Raw genomic sequence first — 26,551 nt, forward strand, 5'->3', positions numbered from 1 at the left:
CATTTAGCGGGGGCATCTCTTCCTCTTCCTTCTCGGGTGTTCTAGTGGGGGTGTTCATCAGCTCTTCTCTACACAGCGCAGCAACCTAGTGACCCTCTGGCTCTAATTTCTCTTAACGTCCTGCTCGTTGTCCGTTGTGCTGCTGAGTGCCTTCTCAGAGATGAGGCTGTCACCATGTCATTGCTGTGCTATAGCATTGAATTGCTCTCAGGGACTATGGCAGTGGTTCCGTATCAGAATATCAGCAAGGAGGCGGGGGGAGGCTTTTTCAAACTAAACTGATGTCTTTGCCCACACTCCCTCCTCCCCCCTCTTACCCATGTCCTCAGATGCTACTGACAGGTGTGTTGCGTACCTGAGTGGCATGGGTAGCGGTAGCTTTCTTCTTTCGTTCTGTCTCTGTAGAAGCTTCTGTGGCAGCGCTGACTTCTGTAAGCCCAGGTGGCCAAGCACGCCATGATCCTTAATGCTTTCTTGTTTTTCCTGCTGCTTGAGTTTTCTCTGGCTCCCAAGATCCGCATCTGCTTTGCCTTCCTTAATCTGGCCACTTCCTAGTTATTTTCTGTGCCTTAAGCCTCAATCCTTCCAGGAAGCTTCTATGGACCTCTCCATGCCACCCCCACCCCTGCTCTGCGCTCTCCTGACATCCTGTGCATATCTCCATCTGTGTGCATGATTCCAGCCCTTAGCACCTTGTATTGCTTTTGTCTGATGTTTCATTCAGATGCCTGGTATAAAATAGGCATTCAGTAAATATTCGGTGAATCATGACACGAAATATTGTTATTTGAGGCAGATTTTAATGTGACTTAGGAAGTTCTTTCCTGGCCTATCTTGGAACTTGTGTAATCATAAGATTCCTTAAAATAAGAAGATAAACATTTAAGTTGCATGTGAATTTTGCATTTATTGATTCTTAGAATAATATAAATGTTAAAGATTTAATAATTAATGAAAATTGTAAGCTAAAGCAAATTTTCCTCTTCTTTAGAAGGATGCCACAGGAAATAAATTTCAGAGTTTCTCTCCATTATCAATAGACTAGAAAAATACTCTCCTCAGAAGTGTGAAATATGGGACTGTCTCCATTAGCACTGTTAGATTAACTTCTTTTAAGCAGGTTTTGATATAATTTATTAAGCAACTCTCTTGGAATCCTAGAATGCTGAACCTGAAAATGGTACTCATTTAGGCCCTCTGCCTCCACTTTATGGTTGATGACCATAGGCAAAGAAAAGTGAAATGACTTTTTTTCCCTCCAAAGTAAAAACTGTGTATTGGTGACAATCAGTTTAGAATCCAGATCAATAATTTTGTTCTAGAAATATTATGTAAATGACATTTACAGTGTTAAATAGACTGAATGCTAAAGTACTGTGCAAAAGAAGAACCATCAGCCCATTTCCTGAAGTGTGATGGACTGGAAAGTTTGTCCTTAGAGAATATCCTTAAATCACCCATTTTGGATTCTGTTGAACCCAGAAGAAAATTCTGCATTAGGTGATGTTTATCACAGTAGATTTGGACTAACATATTTGGCCACTAAGTGGTAAGGATTACTTCCTTAATTACTTGCTTGAAGTAATGCTTAAAATGTATTCTTTTTATTGCCATCTAAGTTGGAAGGAAAATTGCAAAAGAACATTGCAAATGTAAAGCAAGAAGAATGTTTTAATTTAAAAATTATGTCCTCAAAAGATAGAGTTTTGTTCTAATCACACAAATATATAACTAACATGTAAGAATCTTTTGCTAAATGATCTGATTATTTAACTGAATTATTTTCAGGATGAAAATATGATCAACTTCATCAAAGGTGGACTCAAAATTAGAACAAGCTACCAAATATACAAGTAAGTTAAAAATTAAGATATCTTTTGTTAAAGAATTTTTCTTAACTTATTTATTTGACACAGAGAGAGATATCACAAGTAGGCAGAGAGGCAGACGGAGAGAGAGGGGGAAGCAGGCTCCCCACTGAGCAGAGCCCGATGCGGGGCTCAATCCTGGGACCCTGATATCATGACCCAAGCCGAACAGAGGCTTAACTCACTGAGCCACCCAGGTGCTCCTAAGATGTCATTTTTAAATGATTCTTGTATTCTGTCAAATTTGTACTTCAGAATTCTCATAAAGTATGACTAGTCTTTATTTGGTGTTCGTAAAAATGCACTGATTTTTTGGCTTACTGTGTGTGTATTCAGTGCTATAGGACAACGGAATTTAAGTTTAAATGCAAACTGGACAAAAATAGCTGGAAAAAAGGTACTGACAGAATTTCTAATTATATAATCTTACTTCTTCTCTTCTAATATCAATTTATATATTTAAAGTTACAGGTATGTCTTTGGTCCAGACTATAGAGCAGCACTGCTTGATAGAATTTTCTGTAGTGATTTAAGTGCTCAGTTAGGATGGACCATTCTGTTGTCCATATCTTCTATATCCTTACTGATTTTAGTTGCTCTATCATTTGCTCACAGAGTGAAAAACCTCCAGCTTTGATTCAGGATCACCCATTTCTTTCTTTAGTTCTGTCAGTTTTTGCATTGTATATTTAGAGCCTCTGTTATTAGGTTTATATATGTTTTATTTTATCTTTCCAATGACTTAACCTTTTTTTTTTTTAAGATTTTATTTATTTATTTGACAGAGAGAGTGAGATCACAAGCAGGTGGGTGGGGGGGAAGGTGGTGGAGAAGGAGGCTTCCTGCTCAGCAGGGAGCCCATTGTGGGTCTCGATCCCAGGACCCCAGGATCATGACCTTAGCTGAAGGCAGAGGCTTTAACCCACTGAGTCACCCAGGCACCCCATGAGTTAACCTTTTTATCATTATGAAATGTCTCTACTGAACTCCTTATAATAAATATTTGTCTAGAAGTCTGTTTTGTTTGACATTAATATAGCCACTCATGCTTTTTTATAATTAGTGTTAAGTGTAGCATGACATATTCTTGTTCCTTAAACCTATCTTTGTTTTTATATGTAAATTGCAGTTCTTAAAGATGCTTATAGTTGGGTCTTGCTTTTTTATTCAGTATGACAAATGATATGTTTATACTTGTGGCTACCATTTTTCTTGTTCTCTTGCCTTGTTTGGTTTTCTCACTTCTTTTTTTGCCTTTTTTGCATTACTAAAATTTTAAATATAAATTTACCAGTGTAATCACTCTGTTGTTTTCTTAGCTGTAGCCCTCTTTAATTTTTTTTAAAGATCATTCTAGTGATTATAATATCCTTCTTAACTTATCACAGTTAGCTTAGAGTTAATATACTCCTGCCCTTAAGTTCTTATAAAATATAAGAACTTTGTGAAAATATAGTTTCACTGACCATTTGTCTTTTATACTATTCTTTGATACCACACTTACATATATTAGAAGCCCCACAATGCCGTGTCAAATTATTTTTTCATAAAGATGTATTTATTAATTTATTTGAGAGAGCGAGAGCATGTGAGGTGTGCCCAAGCATGGGGGGAGGGACAGAGGGAGAGAATCTTCAAGCAGACTCCTGCACTGAGCACCTAGCCTGACCTGGGGCTCAGTTTATGACCCATGAGATAACAACCAGAGCCGAAACTGAGAGTTGGACATTTGACCAGCTGAGCCACCCAGATGACCCAATAATAGGACTGTGGCTTTCTGTGTCAGTTCTAGGCACCCCACGTTGAGTGGATTCAAGAGTACCTTCAGCTGACTAGCCATGTAAATATAAAGCTAGTGTGAGAGATGTTCCTACCTTTCAAAGTTCAGCTCTTCTCCAGTTTTTTACTACTTTTTGTTTTCACTTTCCAGTGCCTGAAAATGCATTTTAAATGTATATTCAAATTCCAAAGCTTATAATTGTTATCTGGGGGGGGGGGAGTTAATCTAATATAAGCTAGTATGTGTATCATTATTAGCAGATCCCCAGGGGCGCCTGGGTGGCTCAGTGGGTTAAGCCTCTGCCTTCGGCTCAGGTCATGATCTCAGGGTCCTGAGATTTGTCTGTCAAATAAATAAATAAAACCTTAACAAAAAAGGCGGGGTGGGGTGGTGGTGCCTGGGTGGCTCAGTGGGTTCAGCCTCTGCCTTTGGCTCAGGTCCTGGGATCGAGCCCCACATGGGGCTCTCTGCTCAGCGGGGAGCACTCTCTGCTCAGCAGGGAGCCTGTTTCCCCCTCTCTCTCTGCCTGCTGCCCTGCCTACCTGTGATCTCTCTCTCTCTCTATCAAATAAATAAAATCTTAAAAGAATAAAAAAGCAGATCCCCATTAGTGAGAGCAGAACCAAGATTTAGTATCTTAAGAGATAATTTTACCCTAAGCGATTTCATAAAATTATATTTTATTCAAAATCATGGAGGTAGGGGGAGGTAGGAGGTAGGATGTTAAAGAGGTAATTGCTTTTCTAGTTTTGGGAAATTGACTATTGTTTTTAGTTTTCTTCTTGAAATCATTTCTCTTAAAAAATTTTTTTTTCTTTTGTTTGACACAGAGAGAGCACATGCACAAGCAGAGGGTGGTGCAGAGGGAAGGCAGGTTTCCGCTGAGCAAGGAGCCTGTTGCAGGACTTGATCCCAGGATCCTGGGTTCATGACCTGAGCTGAAGGCAGACATTTAACTGACTGAGCCACCCAAGACCCCTCTTGAAATACTTTTTAGATGCTATGGATTCCTGGGTAGCTTAGTCAGTTAAGAGCCTTCAGCTCTGCAGCTCTGGTGGTGATCCCAGGGTCCTGGAATCGAGTCCTGCATTGGGCTCCCTGCTCTGTGGCAAGCCTGCTTCTCCCTCTGCCTCTGTTTCCCTCTCTCTTTCTCTCTGTCTCTCATGAATAAATAAAATCTTTGAGAAAACAAAGAAATACTTTTTAGATGATAATAAAAGGATGTTAAAGAGCTAATTGCTTTTCTAAGCATCAGAACTTAAAAACTAGATTGAATTCAAGTAGTCTTAAAATGGCACAAACGTATCAGTGTGTGCACTCATCTACTTTTGTACATACACACAGACATTTACTTGGGAATTAAAAATAGTGAAATTCCTATGTATGCATAGGTCTCTTTCAGAATAGTGGGAAAAATAGATACTTTTTGGGAAAATTGGTTCTTCATTCTGGAAAAAGAGCATAAAAATAAATTACATGTAGATTTAATATTAAAAATTTAAAAAAAAGATTTTATTTATTTATTTGAGATAAAAAGAGTGAGTGTGCATGTTCAGGAGGAGTAGAGGAGGGGAGAGTGAAAGAATCTCCAGCAGACTGTGCTGAGCAGAGCCCAACGCAGGGGTCAGTCTCACAACACTAAGATCATGACCTGAGCTGAAACCAACAGTCAGATGCTTAACTGAGCCACCCAGCTCCTCTAATATTAAAATATTTTAAAAATGGGACTATTGTAAACAGAAGGAAAATATTTTTATGGTCCTAAAACACAAAAGCCTTTACACTTTTATTTAAAAATTTTCAATTTGAAATAACTTCAGAATTTTTACAAAGAATTTTTATGTATTCTTCATTCAGAGTCACAAATGTTAATATTTTATAGAACCACAGTGATAATTATTTTTTCACAGTAATAATTATTAATACCAAGAAACTAACATTGACACAGTAGTATCAATTACTCCACTGATTTTACTCTGATTTCTCTAATTGTACCACTAATATCCTTTTTCTGGTCCAGGATTGAATCCAGGATTGGGGATGTTGCATTTAGTTGTTATCTTTCTTCAGTCTTTTTTAATCGGGAAGAGTCCCTCAGTCCTTCTTTATTTTTATGACCTTGACATTCTTGAAGTATACTGGGCAGTTATTTTGTAGAATATCTCTCAGTGGGAACTAATCTAATGTTTCTTCATGATTCCATCCAGATTTTGCATCTATGGCAAGAATACCATACAAGTGATACTGTGTTTTCAGTAGTGTATCGTATCAGTAGATACATGATGTCGATTTCAGAAGCCTTTTTGAGTGTGACATAAAATCAGGAACCAAAAAGACTGACTTGGCCAAATAAGCATTTCAGTTTTCATCGGGCGAAATACACATAATAAAAAATACAAATGGAAATGTGATAAATGATTCAGGGTAAATGCCAATGTTAGTAGCTCATAAGTTGGTGGGAATCTAAACTGATAGAGTTTTCTGAAGGATATTTTAACAATATGTATCAAAATTAAGAATGTATATCACCTTTGATCTCAGAAGTCCCTTTTCTAGGAATTTATCCTAAAGATAGTTGTGATAGATTAACTATAGTTACAGTACTTGATGTAGGAAAAGTACTGGATGAATGTACAAGCATACTTTTAGCAACATTGTTTATAATATGGAAAATCTGGAAACAATGTAAATATTTCTTAATGGAATTTAGTTAAAGAAATTATAAAATAGAAAAATATGCACTTGTTAAAAAATAAGGTAGCTCTCATGCATTTTCATAGAAAATCATCAGTACAACCCATAGGACAGTATATACTATATGATCCCATTTGTGGTTTTTAAATTTTGCATTCTTACTAAAACGTAAAACCACCTAGAAGGTTATGTACCAGGCTGTTAGCAGTGACCATCTCTCTGTGGGATAGTCATGCAGGTCACTTACACTTTCTCCATATTATTTGAAAATCTTATAACAATCATCTATTATCAGAACATAGAACATTTATCTTTTGATTAAAAATGAAAAGAATTCTGAAAATCATTTCTACCTCCTGCCATCCTGTTGATATTTTGATTTTCACATTCTTAATGCATGATAATGAGCATATATAACTATCTTTTTATGTAATGAAATCATATTCTTCATGTCATTTTGAAATTTCCTTTCTCACTTCATGTCACAAATTTAGGTCAAATATTCATAAATATTTTTAGTTCATGGATTTTAATGGCTATGTAGCATTCTATTATGTGGGTACACCACCCATGTGTATGTATAAATATATGCACTCATGTGACTCTCTTCCTAATTAATTTCCTGTTGTTGCCAGTTTAGCTTGTTTATACATTTCATTATAAATAGTAATACAGTATCTCTCCTTATAAGTAAGTTTTGTGTTTATCCTTGCTAGTTCCTTAGAATAAAATTAGATTTATTGGGTGAAAGGTACACCTGTGTTTAAGACTTTTGATATATATTGCAAAATCATTCTCAAAAATAATTGGCTTGGCAAACTTTTTCTTAAAGGGCTAGATCGTAAATATTTTTGGCTTAGTGGGTCATAAGATCTCTGTGGTGGCTACTCAACTCTATGTGTGGTATAAGCATAGACAATAATAGAATGAATGAACATGCTTATGTTCCCATAGTTTGCCAATCTCCATACTATAACCACCTCTTACCAAAGTAGATGAATATGTCTATTTGTTCTTTCCTTTGCCAGCACTGGTTTTCCATTAAAAAAAAATTAAAATAATTCTTATTATCATGAAAATGACACATATATTTAGGAAAATAAGAGAGGGTAGATGAGCAGCTATTAACATACAGAATCCATATTCTTTTCACACAGTGATGATGTCTGCGAAACTGAGTATATATTATTTCAGAATATTTTCTATCCGAATCTAAAGATAGGTATACTTTTTAATGTGCATACTCTTTTGTAACCTGCTTTTTTCAGTTAATGATCTTTGCTTTTCCATGTGAATAAATCTTCATTTCACGTAATACTTGAGTCTATTTTCATGTTTTCCTGGTTTCTTTTACTGCTGGTATGTCTGTACCAGGACATAGCACAGGACTGTCTCCTGCATCCTATGTTTATGTCCATTTAGTATCTTTTATTCTAGAACCATCTGTCTATTCATGATTGTTGTTGAAAAGCCCAAGCCAGTTGTCCTGCAGAATATCCCATGGATATCACACAAGGTGATACCTAATATCTGGTTATTTCTTAATACCTTTAAATAAATATTTGTCAATTTGGTAAGCAATTCCTGTTCATTACCAAGCTTTATATCTTTGTCATTGTTTTAATTTGCATTTCTCTGAATAAGTATTTGCCTTTTGAAGACATGAAGGGAAGGGGGGAAAGGCACAGAAAAGAAATTAAAATGAGAAAAAGGAAAGAATTGCTTGGGTGGAATAGGAAAAAGAAAGACAAATGGTGCAGTGATGGAATTTTCTGTCCTTTTTCAGTCTTTCCTACTCGCAAGCTCTAATTTATCTGGTCTATTTGAGATCACGGTGATCACACTGAAATTCACATCTTTTTGGCAGTAGCTTCTCCGATACTCGGTAGAAAGTAGGGTTGCTTAAGCATGCACAGGAACCAAGGGATGGAGCACCCCTGGGAAGTCTTCTATGAGACATTGCTGGAAAGTTGTGAGGTCACAGCCCTGTGGTCCTGGGGCTCTGGAGTCCTGCGTGCTGATGTTTGAACCCTGTCTCGTTTCAGCCCAGGAAGATTGCTCCTGATAAACAGGGAAGAAATAGGTGTGTTAGTTTTTCCTTCATGACTATTTACCCAAGTAGCCTTTAAGGTTAAACTCAGCACAGTTGCCTCTTTGAAAAATCACCTAGCATTTTGGCTAATGGCATTTATCTTACAGCATGTCCGTGTGAATTTTGACTTCACATTAATTTTCAGAGTCATAATAAAACTTATGTGATAACTTTTTTCTCCAATCCAGAGAATGTCTTTCTATCCTGCATGTAATTCAGAAGAATAAAGATGAACAACAGTTTTTCTATGAATTTGAAGGGGGTGTCAAGCTTGGAATAGGTGCCTTTAATTTGGTAAGTAAATAATTATAAAATAGCCGCCAGAAGCTTTTTTAACAGAACCTAAGGTTTCCAGTGCCTTCTCTATGGTGTGTGAACATCTGCCTGGGTTTGGTTGACAAATGGCTACAGTGGGATTGCATTTTTTTGTGTTGTGACCCAGTGGTAGATTTGGCCAGTATGTGTTGTAAAGTTCTGCACATGCTTAGAGTAGGTTTGGATTGTACAGGAGGGGAAGCAGGCAGCCTGCTGAATGGACTGGCAACATTTTTGGTAATAAGGAGCAAGGAATCCGGTTCCATTTCCACATCAGAAATATCATGGCTTTAGCAGTGGTAGCTCTGGAATTGAAAAAGGTGAGGCAGTAATCATGTATCTTGAGGCATGATTTTGATGCTGTGAGAGAGGTGGAAGTTTGAATAGATATTTGTCAAATTGTAATATGTTATTTAGAGATTTTGAAATTTATTAAGGTTTGACTGTAATTAATGAGAAAATGCATTGATAAAGGGAACAATACACATGACTGTGTACATCACCGTGGCCACTTTGTTCATGAGCCCAGTTAGTCAGCAGTAGGGGTGTCTGGGGAAAGAGGCCGGCTGGCAGTCACCACGGGTCATCCTATTCCCTTGATTATTCAGATCCTCCTCTGCTGATGTCGGGCTTTGGTGAACATTCACTTGCAACACAGATATCTCCATGTTTTTTGCTCATTTGGAGAGGTTTATACTCTTCCTTAGACTTCCTTGTCATTAATATTCTAATGATATTCCTTCCAAGTCCCTGACCGTCCAGCCAAACAGCCAAACCATTGGCTCCAGCCGATGAACCTGTATAGAATCACACACATGGCCATTTCTCCTTCTAGGCAAAGTGAACAAGCGGGTGACCTGCTTTTACCCTGCCTGGATTTCCCCTCCCCACTGTTCCCCAGGGATGTTCTAGAAAGTAACTGGAGGGCCGTGCTGTTCACTTTTAGGTGGTGCCTGCATATTATGCAGAATTCAACAGCCTCGCTTTCTGGAAAAGGATGTTAAAAAGGGGTCTTGTTTGCAAGTGGGCACTGAGGGATTCCCTTCTTAGCACTTCATCACTGCATATAAGAGGAGCAAGTATTCTCTCCAGCGTCCTGAAAAGGGCAGGGATTTTGCTGTTCTTGTTGTTTGTTTGTTTGGTTGGTTTTTTAATTTTTTAGGTTCATTGTCTTAGGTAAGTGAAATTAATTCACAAGTGATGATTAACCGTATGTGCAATATATGATGATTGAGATATGTAAAGTGGTTCAGACTTGGTTCTAATATTTCATATTATTGAATCATGAAACCTTTAAGTTGTTTGGAGGTTAATATTTATCTGTAGATAGATATACTAACAAATAGACTTTTTTTTTTCTTCTTGCAGATGCTCTCCCTTTTACCAGCCCGGATTATCAGACTGCTAGAATTTATAGGATTTTCGGGAAACAGGGTACACATTTAATTTTATCTTAATTTTGAAGGGAAAGATAAAACATTATTTACTGAATATGAGGACAGTGCAGCACATCTTCATAACTAGCAATTATAACTGACAATTATTGACAATTTGTTTGCAGGACAGTAAAAAGTCATGGGGGTCTTGATCATGCTTTTCAGGAGCTACGATGGTTTTTCTATTGAAAGCTAATTTTTTTTTTTTATTTATCTTTGTTACCTAAGTTCTGGGATTAAAAGTTATGTTACTAACATGGCTACTTGCTGGACTTTGGTACTCTTGTGTGTTTAAAATATGCTTCCTTAACCTTTTAGCAACCAGAGTGTTCTGTAAAACCGGGAAATTAGGCTAGATTTCCATGTCTACCTTTTTATGATTCACATGGGTCAAAAATAGTCATGGTGTTTTAGGTTTCCTTGCACTTGTTTAAGTTTCATGATAAAACTAAGCAAGGAAATTTTGTTTTCCCTGTTTCATTCATTGTATTTCTGTGTGGCTGTTTTTGTAGTGTATAACATTAATTAAACCTAACACTCAATATGCTATTACCAGGATTGCCTTACTGAAATAGCCATCCCTATTAGTGAAGAGGGCAGGTTTGGAGAACTGTATGAGAACAAATATTTGAAGCTGTTGCTCCCCACCCCACACACCCACTCGCCCCATTGGTCCTGTGCTTTTCTGTTTTCTGTGCTTCTCCTGTCCTATATCTTGGATATCCTCCCTAACCAGCAGCCTAGTTCTTGTGAGAGCCTCTCCATACATTAGGTTTGAGATAAATGTCAGCTATTCCTCCATCTGTCCCTTATTCTCTCCCAGTGAGGCTTATGTACTCCTAACTCAGAACCATACATCTTTCTAATGACATTCATCATATTCTAGTCCAACCGTGTGCTCATGTAGTGTCTTCCCTATTTGATAGAAAGATCTTTGAAGACAAACCTGTATTTGCTCATGACATTAAGGAGGGCATGTGATGTAATGAGCACTGGGTATTCTATAGGACTGATGAACCACTGACCTCTATCTCTGAAACCAGTAACACATTATATGTTAATTAATTGAATTTAAATTTTAAAAGTTTTTTTAAAAAACCCTCTATTTTTTCATACCCACCATAATGCATTGTACTTTGATCCTCAAGATGTTTTAATAAATTAATATTTTTATAAGAGAAATTCAACGTTTCTATGGAATGAGAAGTACCTCTATCCTTTCCCTAGAATCACATAATAAGAAAGAATTTGTGAGATTTATCTCATGCCAGTTTAAAATGTAAAGTTGTTTCTGGTCAGGCATTGTCCCTGTTCTAAGCTCTTGAAAAGTAAACTCCACCTTCTTGGAGGGTGGAGATACAAGAACATGGCCTCTGTAGTGTCTGAATGTGACTTTTGAGTCAATCATGTTTTCTCCTTCTAAAAGGCGTTTGCTTCCCACAGGAGTTGGGCCTCCTGCAGCTACGGGAAGGTGCATCAGGAAGAAGCATGAGATCTCCACTATGCTGCCTAACGATACTAGCTTTTCATACTTACATCTCCCTCATACTTGGTAAGGACTGGATTATGTTTTATGTCATAGAAAGTTGACTACCGTTCATCTGAGTAAGTAAAGAATTTAGATTGTAACCTCAAAACCAACAGAACGTTGTATGTTAATTATTTTTCCACTAAAACAATTAGGAAGAAAATCACCAAGAGCCAGTAGTCTGTATCTGTTTACTTTTTTCTCTCTTTTTTTTTTTGAGTCAAGGTGAAAAATAGTGACATTTGTCATAGTAACATTTGGCAGAGGGTGTGGAGGTTTTCTTTCCCTGACTATTTTGTATCTGTTCTCCACTAAAAACATTCTGTAAAATTTAAGGTGACTTGTTTTAGCATATTCATATTAGATATCTTTTTGAGTAGAGAATTAAATTTTTTTTTTTTTTTAAAGATTTTATTTATTTATTTGACAGACAGAGATCACAAGCAGGCAGAGAGAGAGGAGGAAGCAGGCTCCCTGCTGAGCAGAGAGCCCGATGCGGGACTCGATCCCAGGACCCTGAGATCATGACCTGAGCCGAAGGCAGCGGCTTAACCCACTGAGCCACCCAGGCGCCCCGAGAATTAAATTTTTGGCTAAGTTAATATTGCTGTTATAACCGGAAAACCCAGTTAGGACTCAACAATAACTCCCTCCATTTTTTTTTTTTTTAAAGATTTTATTTATTTATTTGACAGAGAGAGAGAGAGAGCAAGAGAGGGAACACAAGCAGGGGGAGTGGGATAGGGAGAAGCAGGCTTCCTGCCAAGCGAGGAGCCCGATGCAGGGCTTGATCCCAGGATCCGGGATCATGACCCAAGCCGAAGGTAGACCCTAATGACTGAGCCCCCCCAGGGGCCCCAGCTCCCTCCATTTTTAAGAATTAGTTGGTCCTAGAGCTTTTCTTAAACTAAAGTCATGGGAAGGCCCTGTCTTGCCAAATTAACAGTTCTTATCTTTTCCACGAATAGGTGTTTGCTATAATTTACTAATATGTGGAGAATTGCTTTTATGTGTCTCCCCTATTTTGTGAAGACTGAGGCTTTTCCTATTGAATTTCTAGGTACAGGAGAAGTGAATGTTGTGGAAGCAGAGAATCTCCTCGCGCCCTTCCTCCAGCAGTTTCCAAATGTATGCTTAGAATTTCAAGTGCATATTTCTAGCCATAAGCAGTCAGGAAGGGCTGACCACTGATCAGTCTGTCTGCTTCCTTTCTCCCCAGGGCTCCCTCATGTTGTTTTATCATGCCCGGATAGAGCTGCTGAAAGGGAATGTGGAGGAGGTAATTTATCGTGGGGGGAGTAACTTGGGGAGCTGTCTGTCAGGTGGAGTTGTGTCATACTCATTCAACAGAAGTAAATTCAGCTATATGCACTAGACAGAAATGTAGACAAAATATGTTATCAGAACGCCCCAATTTAATTTTATGTGTGTATCCTACTCTACGTAGATTACGAATACAGTCTATTACTTACACATTAAGTACGTGAGGCAGCTCGGGGTAGAATATACAGAATACAAGTGGGCACCTTTAAAGGAATTTCAGAAAGTTTATCCGTTTCTGTATTGCATATTGACTTTGAAATCTCTCCCCTGCATAAGATACTAACTTCACTGTACTGCACATACTCCTCATCAAAGGAAATTATTCACTAATTCTCTTGAAAAAGACAACTGTGGGGCTTTTCATATAAGTATACTCACAAATAATTTTCTTCTACACAAATGAAATCAAACATATATATATTTCTTTGATTTTTTTCCCCCCTACTTACATCTTGGATTTCTTTCCAGGTCAGTATATCTAAATCTTCCTCATTCATTTTGATGGCTGGATTTCATTCTATGAGGAGGATATGTGGTACTTAGTGAAGCAGTCCACTATTGATAGACATTTTTCTACTATAACTGTGCTGTTGTAAACATCCTTATGTGTATGTTTCCATGCACAGATTCTGATCATCAGGATTTGTAGGTCAAAGATGTTTGCATCTTGATAAATCTAGCCAAGCTGACCTTCTAACTAAGGTTAATAACTAAATTTATTCCATCTACATGCCTATAAAGATGTGAGAATACTTGTTTCCAATGCACTTTGCCAACTCTGCACATTATCTGTTGTATTTTTGCCCATGTCCTAACCAAAACATAATCTAAGTTTTAAAAATATTTTATTTATTTATTTTAGGGGGAGGGGGAGAGAGCACATACATACTCGTGCAAGAGCAGGATGGAGGAGGGCTAGAGTGGGAGGGAGAGGGTCAAGCAGACTCTGTGCTGAGCGTGGAGCCCTACGTGGGGCTTGATCTCAGGATCCTGAGATCATGATCTGAGCCAAAACCAAAAGTCAGATGCTCAACTGACTGAGCCAGGTGCCCCAAGAATCCAATTTTTAAATTCATGTTTTTCAGTTTACAAATTTCTTCATGTGTATGTTTATCATGTGTTTATCTTTTTCTCTGATTATCTGTTCATATCTTTGACAGTTTTCCCATTGAGTTGTTTGTCCTTTTTATATGGATTTTATTAAATAGTTGTTGATAAGGATTAATTTTGGAGAGTTGTGGATGTAGTAATATCTTCTCCCAGTTTGCCTTTAACTTTGTTTAAGGTATATTTTAAGTTCTGGGAGTTCTGGCTTTATGTTCAGTTCTTTGGTAAAGGAACTCTGTATTTTATATCTTCCTTGGGAAGGAACTTCACCACTGCCACATGATAAAGTGCCACAGCCCCCTTACGAAGCTAGGGCAAGAGGCAGAACTTAATTGTATCATTTCATGTAGGGAAAGGAACATATCTCATCACATTGAGTGGTTTAATGAGAAATGCTTTTGTTGTTCTTGTACAAAGTGATTTATGTATTTTTCCATTAGGTTATTATCTCCTTGTCTAATATCTGGATGATCAGCTTTATGCAATTGACTTATAGGCACAAGAGATATTTCGAAAATGCATTTCAGTTCAAGAAGAATGGAAACAATTTCACCATCTTTGTTACTGGGAGCTGATGTGGATATATGTATTCCAACAAAACTGGATGGAGGCATATTATTATTCTGATCTGCTTTGCAAAGAAAGTAAATGGTCCAAGGTAAAATGCTGTGCTTTTGTTGCTGTTATCTGTTTGCTAGTAAGTGTCCAGGATGCTTTTTCTTTGGGACTGTTCAGAAGTATGACTTCAACCTCCTTTCTCAATTTAGGGATTTGTCAGTAGGCATTAGGTACCTATTTCTTATAAAAGCACGGTCCTTAGCACAACATGCTCTAACAACCATCCAAACAGTCCTTGTCAACAAAGAGGTTTTATCTCTGAGGATGAAATGCATTTACATTTAAAAAATTATCAAGCAGTCTTGATAATTTTTTTGTAGATTTTATGATGCTTTGGTGAGGAGGCTTTTCACAAGAATTAAAATTAATTCTGAACTGTTTGTGAGAAGTTGGGAGAAATGAGATGATTTCTTGTTCATTCTATGTATTTTCTTGCCCCCAAATGCTACCATTGTATAATAGGAAAATGGCCAAAATTAACTGAAAAGTGTTATTCTCAATAGGAACCAGCAATTTAAGACTTCATTTCCTTTTATTTCTTTAGTGCCTTTTAAATGTTACATCTAGATGGTTTGTAGGTCATTCCCGACTTGCAAGAGAGAAATGTCACATACCTAGAGATGCCCTATAACTAGCTGCTTCTCTTCTTTTCCTCCAGGCAACGTATGTGTTCTTGAAAGCTGCAATTTTGAGTATGCTTCCAGAGGAGGCTGTCATAGCAACGAAAGAGGATGTAGTGTCTTTATTCAGGTGAGCCAGGAACTCTTGCTAGAATGAAGATCCTGAATATATCTTTCTTTTCCCCTGAGTGTTCTCCCATACTTGACCTTCATATCTTCTTTAATGTCTACTCGTTCGATGCGGACACCCTTCAAAACCACACTCAGAGAAGGTCTGCTGTGAACTGCTCTGTTTAACTGTGTTTAGATCAGTATCCACCCATCCTCTTGATCCTTGTTTTTGAGCACCTGCTGTGTGAAGGGTCCCGTGTAAGGTGTTGAATAAGCAGGCAGGGCTCCTGTCCATGTGGCATGTATAACCTTGTCGTGGAATCAGGCGTCAGTGAAATTATCACACAAATAATGGCAAAATTGTAGTACATGACTAATTTTTTTCCTTACTGCCCTTGTTGCCATTTTTTCTCAGTATTTTTGTAGGCTCATCCTGTTTTATCAGCTATTGAAGGTTGATGTCTTAGAGCCACAACCTTAGGAAATCTTAGTCAGTCCACGTTTAAATCCTAGTTCAGACTTCCTGACTGAGCTCCTGACCCATACAGCTAGCTCCCATTTGTCACCTTTCCTTGGAGATGTGAGAGCATTTAAAAAAATTATTTATTTACTTATTTTTTAAATATTTTATTGATTTATTTTAGAGAGGGGTGGGGAGGAGCAGAGGGAGAAGAAGAGAGAGGCCCAGGCTGATGTGGGGCTTGATCCTAGGACTGCGAGATTATGACCTGAGCCAAAACCAAGAGTGTGACACTCTGCCAACTGTGCTACCCAGGCACCCTGAAAGCATTTTAAACTTACCGTGTTCAGTCTTCCTGGACAAACCTAGTATTCTTTCCTCTTTTGGTGACTGGGATGACAATTCTCAAGCCAGAAGCTGATAATACTTGCATCACCAATGCTACCCACAGTGCCCCCAATTCCCCACTGGGAAGAGAAATATGGATATGCACATAGAGGCAGTAATGGTTGAGATGGTGTCTAAAGGTGGAGTAGGAGCTGCTGAGGCAGCAGGGAGCTGTGGTGGTGCAGTTTCAGACCAAGAGAATAGCACAAGAGAGGACCCCGTTGCAGGAAGGAGCACTGCACATTAAAGAACCAGAAGATGATAATTTGGTAAGACATCATGCTACATTTGAGATACAGTTGACCCTTGAACAACATGAGTTTGAACTATGTGGATCCACTTACATGTGGACTTTTTTTTTTTGGATCAGTACAATACTGAAAATGTATTATCTCATTCTTATGATTTTCTTAATAGCATTTTCATTTCTTTAGCCTACTTTATTGTATAAGTATGGTATTTAACACATACAACATACAATATATGTTTTAATCAACGGTTTATGTTATCAATATGGGTTCTGGACAGCAGTAGGGAGTTAGCAGTTAATTTGGGGGAGTCAAAAACTATATGTGGTTTTTTTTTTTTTTTTTTTTTTAGATTTTATTTATTTACTTGACAGAGAGAGACATAGCAAGAGAGGGAACACAAGAAGGGAGAAGCAGGCTCCTCAGTGAGCAGGGAGCCCAATGTGGGGCTTGCTTCCAGGACACCAGGATGTTGACTTGAGCTGAAGGCAACCGCTTAAGTCTGAGCCACCCAGGCACCCCATATGTGGATTTTTGACTATGTGGGAGGGAGGTGTTGGTGCCTTTAATATCCATGTTGTTCAAGGGTCGGCTGTTTATAGGTCAAAAGAAAAGAAGGCTAAGGGTGACTCAAAACATATCTCACAGAACGTAGTCTTCATTTAAAAATAAGCCAGAGTGGCAGGGATCATTGGTAACCTGAACAGGACTGATAAGGTCCACATGTAGATGAGGGAGTCAGACTGAGGTAGCCGAGGAAGAGAAATGCAGAGTTGAGCATCAGTGCATCCCTGGATAATCCTGACTACGAAGAAGGGGGAGGCTAGAGAATGGTGCTGGAGGGAGATGATGGCATGTCAGCACCCGTTTTCACGGGAGAGTTGTGAGCATTCTCAAGAACCACTGGAAAGGATCCAGATGAAAAGTTACACACAGAAGTGAGAAATGGGATAACTGATTTGTAAGTGTCCTCAAAGGGCAGGAGAAGTTAGAATCCAAAGCCCTGATGGCATGGATGGTTTTATGTAGGAGGAGGACCCGGTCTTCTGTTGTATTTGAAGGGAAGAAGTCTGGAATATAGGTACAGAGGCAGGCAAGCTTCTGTGCAGGAGTACGAGAAGGAGGGCACTCCATCTCCTAGCTTGTGTTTTTCTTACAAAACTGGAGGCAGAGGCATCTGCCTCTGGCTGGTAGTGCAAGGGCCCGTTTGTGGTGGGTGCTGATGAATTTACAGGGATAGCAGTCTGCTCGCAGTGCAGGTGCGGGGGAGATGGTCACTGAACCTCATCCAGGGTTGGGTTTTTGCTGGACCAATGTGGTGACTAGGCAGTGGACGAGGGAGTTTAGGACTGAAGCCAGTGCATGCCGCGGTAAAGGACAGGCCATCGAAGCAGGAGTATGGAGGGACAGGGAGAGAGAGGAAGACTGTGCATAGGGAGGTTGAAGGGCAAGTAGACTGACACAGTCTTACTAGTACAGCCGCATTAGAATGAAGAGAATGGTATTCAGAGTGCTGTGCTTGAATTTGTGCTTTGAGGTAGAAGAGATACAGGTGCCAAAGTGTGGTCTGAGAGGACTGCAGGGGCCGGAGGCGGTGGTAGAGGGGACCTGATCCCTGGAGATGAATGAAGCTCTGCTACATTCTTCAAACATAACTAATGACAAAATCTTTCACATGGAATCCCGCATTCTGTGACCGTGTTACCAGAGATATCTTTAGCTGAGCCCTCAAGACTCTTCAGGGCAAATCTGAAGATATGAACAAGACCACTTTTCATCTTCTTTTCTAAAATCTCTTTTTGACTAAAATACCATGTGTACTAACTATAGATAGAATCAACATCAGCTGAAGCCATGGTAGGATTCATGTCACCTCTTACTGTCCTCGCTTCACACAAACAACTGGTGGAATGGAAAAAAATTGTTAAGATACATTGAAATCTTTTCAATCTCCCTCTGTTTCTTCCACATTAGAATAAGTTTTCTCCATATCAGAACAATTTCTGGGGCGCCTAAGTGGCTCAGTCCGTTAAGTGTCTGCCTTCAGCTCAGGTCATGATCCCAGGGTCCTATTGGCCTCCTGCTCAGCAGGGGGTCTGCTTCTCCCTCTCTTTATGTCCCTCGCCCCACTTGTTCTCTTTCTCTCAAATAAATAAACAAAATCTTTAAAAAACAAAAACAAAAACAAAAACCCCAAAACACAATTTCAGTGAAACATGTAACCAGTCCTATTTTCAGGAGAAAGCTTGAGGTCTGCTATGTGGTAGCATGAATTTGTTGGGATAATGAGAGGAGAGTTGCCCAGTGAATGTTTTCTTCATACAGAATCTGCAGTCTTTTAACCACATGATTTCCTGTAAAGTAAATCCTGTAATAAAGCCTGCTTCTGTCCCACATCCTCAACCCCCACTTAACATGTCCGCTGCTTCTTCCACTGGTGTTACTGATCATCAAATCATGGACGTTCTGCTTTAAAATTCTTACTGCCAGATTGTGCCCAGAAAGAACTGACCATAATCTTGTCCTCTTACGGGAATATTTTTTCTGTGTTTTGTCTTACTTTTTCTTTCAGTGATGTAATTGGCTATTTATTTTCCTGAATATTATCTCAGCAACTGGTTTGGTGCACTTACAAATTTGTGTGTAAGAAAGTGCTATGGGAACATAGTCTCTTTGTCCTACTCTCATTTTTGTGTGATTGTGGATTTCATAATTGGGATTTCTTAGCTTTTAAGAAGGAGTTTGTAAATATGGTGCATGTCTTTAGCTAATTATTTTCAAAATAACCTATGTTTGGGACACCTTTTCTTTAAGTGTACATTAATTGACAGTTATGGTTTGAAACACATCATCTTATAGATCTGTGTCCTAGGAAATAGATAGGAATAAGTAGAAATAGATAAGAATATGAAAGGTCTCATATACCCCTTTCCTTCTCTCTCAGTACCCACAGTGTAAGTAAATACTTTGGGTTCTTTTCCTGCTTTCTTATGGAAATTACCAATTTTTATCTTTATTTATTTAAAAATTTTTAATTTAAATTCAATTTAATTAACATATACTATATTATTAGTTTCAGAGGTAACACCCAGGCTTATTACTTCAAGTGCCCTCCTTAATGCCCATCACCCAATTATCACATCCCCCCACCACTTCTCCAGTGACCCTGTTTGTTTCCTATAGATATTAGACTCTTATGGTTTACCTCCCTGTTTCCTATTATTTTACTTTTCCTTCCCTTCCCCTGTGTTCATGTTTTGTTTCTTATATTCCACATATGAGTGAAATCATGTGGTGTTTATCTTTCTTTGACTTATTTTGCTTAGCATAATACCCTCTAGTTCCATCACATTGTTGCAAATGGCAAGATTTCATTCTTTTTGTTGACTGACTAATATTCCATTACACACACCCACACACACACACACACACACACACACCCCACATCTTCTTTTTCCATTCATCTGTCAATGGACATCTGGGCTCTTTCCATATTTTGGCTATTGTAGACATTGCTGCTGTAAACATTGGGGTTCATTGTCAATTTTCTATTTAGATTTCCTTCATTATATTTGATAAAGTCAGAGGTTAGCCAGGTTAACTAGAGAGAAGTATGGGTCAGTCAGTGGTTCTCACATTTGAGCATACTTCTAAATCACCTAGAGGACTCGCTAGATTCCAGATTGCTGGACCCATCTCTAGAGTCACTAATATTAGGTCACTCCACCCCTGGGGTGGAATCTGAAAATTTGTTGGTTGTTTTTTACATTTTAAAAATATTTTATTTATTTATTTGAGAGAGAGAAAATGAGAGAATGCTTGAGCACATAAGCCAGAGAAGAGGCAGAGGGAGAGGCAGAAACAGACTCCCCACAGAGGAGGGAGCCCAACATGGGGCTTGATCTTGGGATCCTTGGATCATGACTTGAGGTGCCTAACTTGAGGTGCCAAAGTCAGGTGCCTAACTTACTAAGCCACCCAGGTGTCCTGAAAATTTGCTTTTAGCGCACACCTCCAGATGATGCTGATGCTGCTGGTGTGGGGAGTGCCCCGTGAAATCTGCTGGTATCAATAATGTATGTGTTCTAATGACCTTTTGTTGGGATTGGGTTCTTCGCAGACAGGTGGATAGCTTGAAGCAGAGAATTGCAGGGAAATCTATCCCTACTGAGAAGTTTGCTGTCAGAAAGTCTCGTCGTTACTCTGCCTCGTTGCCTGCACCTGTGAAGCTCATCGTGCCTGCCCTGGTATTTGTCTTTATTTTATTTACTCTTTGTATTTTTTTAAAAGATTTTATTTAATTTATTTGACAGACAGAGATCACAAGTAGGCAGAGAGGCAGGCAGAGAGAGAGAGGGAAACAGGCTCCCTGCTGAGCAGAAAGCCCGATAGTGGGGCTTGACTCCAGGACCCTGAGATCATGACCTGAGTTGAAGGCAGAGGCTTAACCCACTGGTCACCCAGGCGCCCCTACTGTTTGTATTTTAGAAAGAAATAATCTAGTCACAGCAGTGGGAAGCACACCTGTGAAGTTTAGCTCAATTTAACGCCATTGCAAGGGTGTTTGTAAGGTAAACATTTATGAATTATTAATAATCAAATAATCATAAAAATTATAGCTAATTTTTTGACTAGTTGGTATGTTCTAGGCATTATGGTATTTAAGAATATATCATTTAATATTTTTTGAAAAACTATTAAAAATATATCATTTAATTCTTACAGTAACTCTCTGCGAGTACTTTCTCTCTGTAGCCCCATTTTACAGATAAGGAAATTTAGGGAGAGAGGTGAGTTGGCTTAATTAGAGTTGACTTGAATTCTCATGCAAGCCACTTATATGATTTTACCTTTTCTGGTAGCCACATTAAAAATTAAAAGGTCGCAAAATGTAAGAAATCAAAGGTAACATGAAAATAATTTTAGGAATATATTTTGTTTAACCAGATATATGTAAAATGTTTGTTTGAACATGTAACCAGTAAGAACTTAGTGAGACATCTCACATTCCTTTCTATTGTACTGATTATATGAAGTGCAGTGTGTATTTTACTCTTAGAGCACATCTCCGTTTGGAGTAGCCACATTTCCAGTGCTCATGTGCCCTCAGTGCCTGGTGATTGCTGCATTGGACACAGTGCTGCTGGAGCTCACATTCTTTTTTTTTTTTTAAATGATTTATTTATTAGAGAGAGAGAGTATGTGAGAAGCGGGGCAGAGGGAGAGGGAGAGAGAATCTCAAGCAGATTCCACGCTCAGCGTAGAGCCCAAGGTAGGACTCCAACTCATGATCCTGAGCTCTCACCTGAGCCAAAACCCAGAGTGGGCGGCTCACCCGACTACACCACGCAGGTGCCCCTGGAGCTCACGTTCTTGATGAAAAGCATAATTTCCACAGGAATTTTTTTTCATGAATATTTCCTTCAAATTACTGAATAGGGGGACGCCTGGGTGGCTCACTTGGTTAAGTGGCTGCATTCGGTTCAGGTCATGGTCCCAGCGTCCTGGGATCAAGTCCCACATCTGGCTCCTTGTTCAGCAGGGAGCCTGCTTCTCTCTCTGCCTCTGTCTGCCTGTGCTCACTCTCTCTCTCTCTGACAAATAAATAAAATCTTTAAAAAAAAAATAAAAAAGTACTGAATAGGGGTGCCTGGGTGGCTTAGTTGGTTAAGCTACTGCCTTTGTTTCAGGTCATGATCCCAAGGTCCTGGGATCAAGCCCTGAATCGGGCTCCTTGCTCAGCGGGGAGCCTGCTTCTCCTTCTGCCTGTTCTGCCTGCGCTGCCCACTCCCCCTGCTTGGGCTCTCTCTCTTTCTCTGACAAATAAATAAATGTAATCTTTAAAAATATATAAAATTACTGGTTATCATATTATTCTGGTTCTTTGGGGCTTCAGTTTTGTAGGTAGTCAGCACAGGAAAACCATTAAATGCAAACTGAATGTTTGCATTTGGGGTTCTTGATTATTTATTTATTTATTATTTTTTTGTGTTCCATAGTTATTCAGTGATTCCCCTTTGACAGTTTAGTTTCCAGTTTCTACAGTTACAAATATGTTGCAATGAATTTTTTTAAAAGAGTTTATTTATTTATTTGACAGAGAGAGAGAGAGCACAAGTAGGTGGAGTAGGCAAAGGGAGAAACAGGCTCCACACTGGGCAGGGAGCCCAATGTGGGGCTTGATCCCAAGACCCTGGGATTGTAACCTGAGCTGAAGGCAGCCGCTTAATGACGGAGCCACCAGGCACCCTGAATGTTCTTTTATATTGCTTTTCTTGGGCACATGGTCATATAATTCTCTGAAAAGATTTCTAGAAATGGAATTCCTGGTTGGAGGGTATATGCACTTCTTATTTTGACATTGCCAAATTGCCCTCCAGAAAGGCTCTACTGGTTTAAATTTTTACCAACAGCATTTCACTATTTTAATTTATATCCCCCTGTTGGTATGGTTGAGTATCTTTTCATCTGCTTATTATTTTTATTTCTTCTCTTGTGAGTTGTTCATATACTAATGTAATTTTTCATTAGGTTGTTTATTGTTTTATCATTGACTCATAGGAGCTCTTTATATATTCTGTGAGAAAGAAGACTACAGCCTCTATCAGATATCTGATAGGAGCTAGCCTATACTTGGGTCCAGGTGTTCTGTACTTAAAATCAGTAGTCTCAGAGAGCACCACCGTCAGACCAGGTTATTCTGTGCCTGTGATGGAATGAGACAAAAATAGCACTCTGTCATCAAATCCGAGCACAGATAAAAACAGGAACACCATGCAAATCACAAAGGTGACCAAACATTCCCCTTCCCCAGCTAACGTGGGAGCCTCTTGCCGTTTCACCAATTACAGCTTTTGGATCCATTCCTGTTGATTTCTGTCAGGTGATTTGCATTGGGAAATTTCTTCTTTGTGTCATAGAACGTTTGTGAAAAGATTTTAAAGCACAATAGCCCCTTCTGTGTCCTAGAACTTAGATGCTTATGTGTACATAACTACATCCTATTTTTCTCAGTAAGGGTCTTTTTTTTTTTTTTTTTTAAGATTTTATTTGTTTATTTGACAGAGAGAGAGATCACAAGTAGGCAGAGAGGCAGGCAGAGAGAGAGGAGGAAGCAGGCTCCCCGCCGTGCAGAGAGCCCGATGCGGAGCTCAATCCCAGGACCCTGGGATCATGACCTGAGCCGAAGGCAGAGGCTTAATCCACTGAGCCACCTAGGTGCCCTGCTTTATCATATTTTTAAATTCCTTTATGTCCAAGAACATACTGATTACCCTGCCTATTTCATATACTTAAAAATATGAACTGTGCTACCAGGAAGTTAGAAAAATATTTTCAAGCAAAAGCATGCTTACTTTTGGTCCAAAAAATTTCTCATCTGTTAGCCTATGAGATGTAATTTTCAATGAGAAATCATTAGTTTACATTTTCAGGGGCTGTTATTCCGACATTCGGCCTTTAAATGATTGCACTTCCTGCATGTTGGATTATATCTCTGGACTGTCACATGTTTGTGTGTTTTTTTTTTAAAGGTTTTATTTATTTATTTGTCAGAGAGACGGGCATAGCGAGAGAGGGAACATAAGCATTGGGAGTGAGAAAGGGAGAAGCAGTCTTCCCGCGGAGCAAGCAGCCCGATGTGGGGCTCGATCCCAGGACGCTGGGACCATGACCTGAGCTGAAAGCAGACACTTAACAACTAACTGAGCCACCCAGCCGTCCCCTGTCACATGTTTTTAATGGGATAAAAGAACCATTAAAATACTTTCTATATTCATTTCCAGTGAAGTCCTTGGGAACATTTTATGTACATAACTGGGAGATTTTTAAAAAATATTTCCCTGGGTGCCTGGGTACCCACATCGGGCTCTCTGCTCAGTAGGGGGCCTGCTTCCCCCTTCTCCTCTGCCTGCCTCTCTGCCTACTTGTGATCTCTCTCTCTCTCTCTGTGTCAAATAAATAAATATTTAAAAAAATATATTTCCCTTTACTTAAAAGTAATGACAAAAATTTATCTCATATACAACTGTTCATAGTATCAGTTAAAAATATTTTATTTATTTCTGTATTTGTAACCCGAGATCTTCCAAAAGGATTGAATACTAGTAGATGTTTAAATGAATAAGTAAATTTTTCAGTAAAAACACAATATACTGTATATATTGAATGACTTCATAGTATAAAAGGCAAAAGGCATATAATAAAATGAGAAATAAGATAAAATGAGAAAAGGGGAAATTATAATTACTACTCTCCAAATGAGGAAAGCTAAGGAAAGTGATCTCTGGATGTTACCTTGAGATCTGTAACAACCAAGAGGTTGGTTTCGTTATTGTAAAGGACATCGAATAACCTCATATAATTGCAAATGGCTTTTCATTCTTCCTTGTTAGGAAATGATGTATGTCTGGAATGGTTTCCCAATAGTGAGCAAGAGAAAAGACCTTTCCGAAAATCTGTTGGTCACTGTCGAAAAGGCTGAGGCTACTTTACAAAATGAAAGTAAGTATGAAAAGTAAAAGCCTGAAAATCTTTTTTATTACCACTCTCCTGCCCTTTTCCTGTGTCTATCTGCCTGTGTTCATTTGTGTGTATCACAAGGACAAAGCTCTTGGGCTGCAAGGATCTGGGTTATTGTGACCAGAAGAAGGGAGGAATGACACGTGCTGCCACATGGACAAGTTTAGGGAAACGAGGCTATGTGAAAGATGCTCGTTGCAGAAGACAGCATATCGCATGGTTCCATTTAAATGAGATATTGAGGGGGCGCCTGGGTGGCTCAGTGGGTTGGGCCGCTGCCTTCGGCTCAGGTCATGATCTCAGGGTCCTGGGATCGAGGCCCGCATCGGGCTCTCTGCTCAGCAGGGAGCCTGCTTCCTCCTCTCTCTCTGCCTACTTGTGATCTCTGTCTGTCAAATAAATAAATAAAATCTTTAAAAAAAAATAAAATAAATGAGATATTGAGAATAGGTCAATCTATAAAGACAGAAAGTAGACTAGTGGTTTTATAACGAGGGATGGAAGAACTGGGGTCTGCGTGTGATAGCTTTTAAAGGGTGTATGCTATTTCTTTTTGGAGTGTTGAGAATATTCTAAGACTGTAGTATTGGTTGTACAACTCTATAGCATACTCAAAACCAGTGAAGTGTACTTCCAAGTAGGTGAATTGTATGGTAGGTGAATTATATCTGAATTAGTCTGTCGCTGAGAAAGATGAACAATCAGTCGAGTTTTACAGTGCATTTCTGGTTTTTTATTTGTAACTTGTTCCATCCCCTCTTTTGCTCTGTAATGACTATTATGTTTTTGCAGACACAGAAGATTGTTTTCAAGTTGAAATTTTATAACAATTTAATTTTTTTACTCATCACTGTTGGTTGTCCTAGAGGCCCCTCTCCAGTTTACTGGAAGCTCCATTTCCTGGAAACAGCTGGCATACTAGAAGGAAAAATCAGGCCATCTGAGTTTACAGTCCCAGCTTTGCAGCTGTGAGACCCTGGGAAACATACCTCATCATTTCTGGATATCATGAGATGATGATATCCAAAAATACTCAGATAGTATCCGAAGTTTTCTTGATCTGACATTGTCTATTCTCCAGCTTAAATAGAGCGTTTATCTTTGACAAATGATGCTATGGATGCTAGCCTTTGTAGTATTCCTTTTCAGCCTCCCAATCATTTAGGTCTTCTCCTTTGGAATGTTCTAACCACAGAAGTAAAATGAAAACATCCATGGCGACAAACATGGTAAAGGGCATAGAAGTTCAGGTAAAGGCAAAGAAAATTGTAACAGTTAACTCATATTTTTTAACTGGAAAAAGATGGGCATTGAGGGAGTGGCTAGCCCCATACTCAATATATTCTCCACATGGGAAATTAAATACTGAACATAGCTCCAGGGATAAGGGACCTCATTTGTATTTGGAGCTACAGAATGAGGCTGAAGTGTTAAATGACATTTT

At 38.9% G+C, this 26,551-nt stretch overlaps 1 protein-coding gene across 2 annotated transcripts in view; it reads left to right on the top strand.

Annotated features, from left to right (window-relative positions):
* TTC39B (tetratricopeptide repeat domain 39B) overlaps positions 1-26,551 on the top strand; it is a 132,924-nt gene that overhangs the window by 90,599 nt on the left and 15,774 nt on the right. For both annotated transcript variants that reach the window (XM_059411609.1, XM_059411610.1), the window contains 10 exons: positions 1,789-1,853; positions 8,623-8,728; positions 10,118-10,183; positions 11,629-11,737; positions 12,774-12,841; positions 12,933-12,992; positions 14,640-14,801; positions 15,420-15,511; positions 20,708-20,834; positions 24,981-25,089. In XM_059411609.1, the coding sequence (XP_059267592.1) occupies positions 1,789-1,853; positions 8,623-8,728; positions 10,118-10,183; positions 11,629-11,737; positions 12,774-12,841; positions 12,933-12,992; positions 14,640-14,801; positions 15,420-15,511; positions 20,708-20,834; positions 24,981-25,089 (964 nt within the window). The remainder of the gene's footprint in view (positions 1-1,788; positions 1,854-8,622; positions 8,729-10,117; positions 10,184-11,628; positions 11,738-12,773; positions 12,842-12,932; positions 12,993-14,639; positions 14,802-15,419; positions 15,512-20,707; positions 20,835-24,980; positions 25,090-26,551) is intronic.

This window comes from Mustela nigripes, chromosome 9, assembly GCF_022355385.1.
Source record: "Mustela nigripes isolate SB6536 chromosome 9, MUSNIG.SB6536, whole genome shotgun sequence".
Taxonomy (NCBI): Eukaryota; Metazoa; Chordata; class Mammalia; order Carnivora; family Mustelidae; genus Mustela; species Mustela nigripes.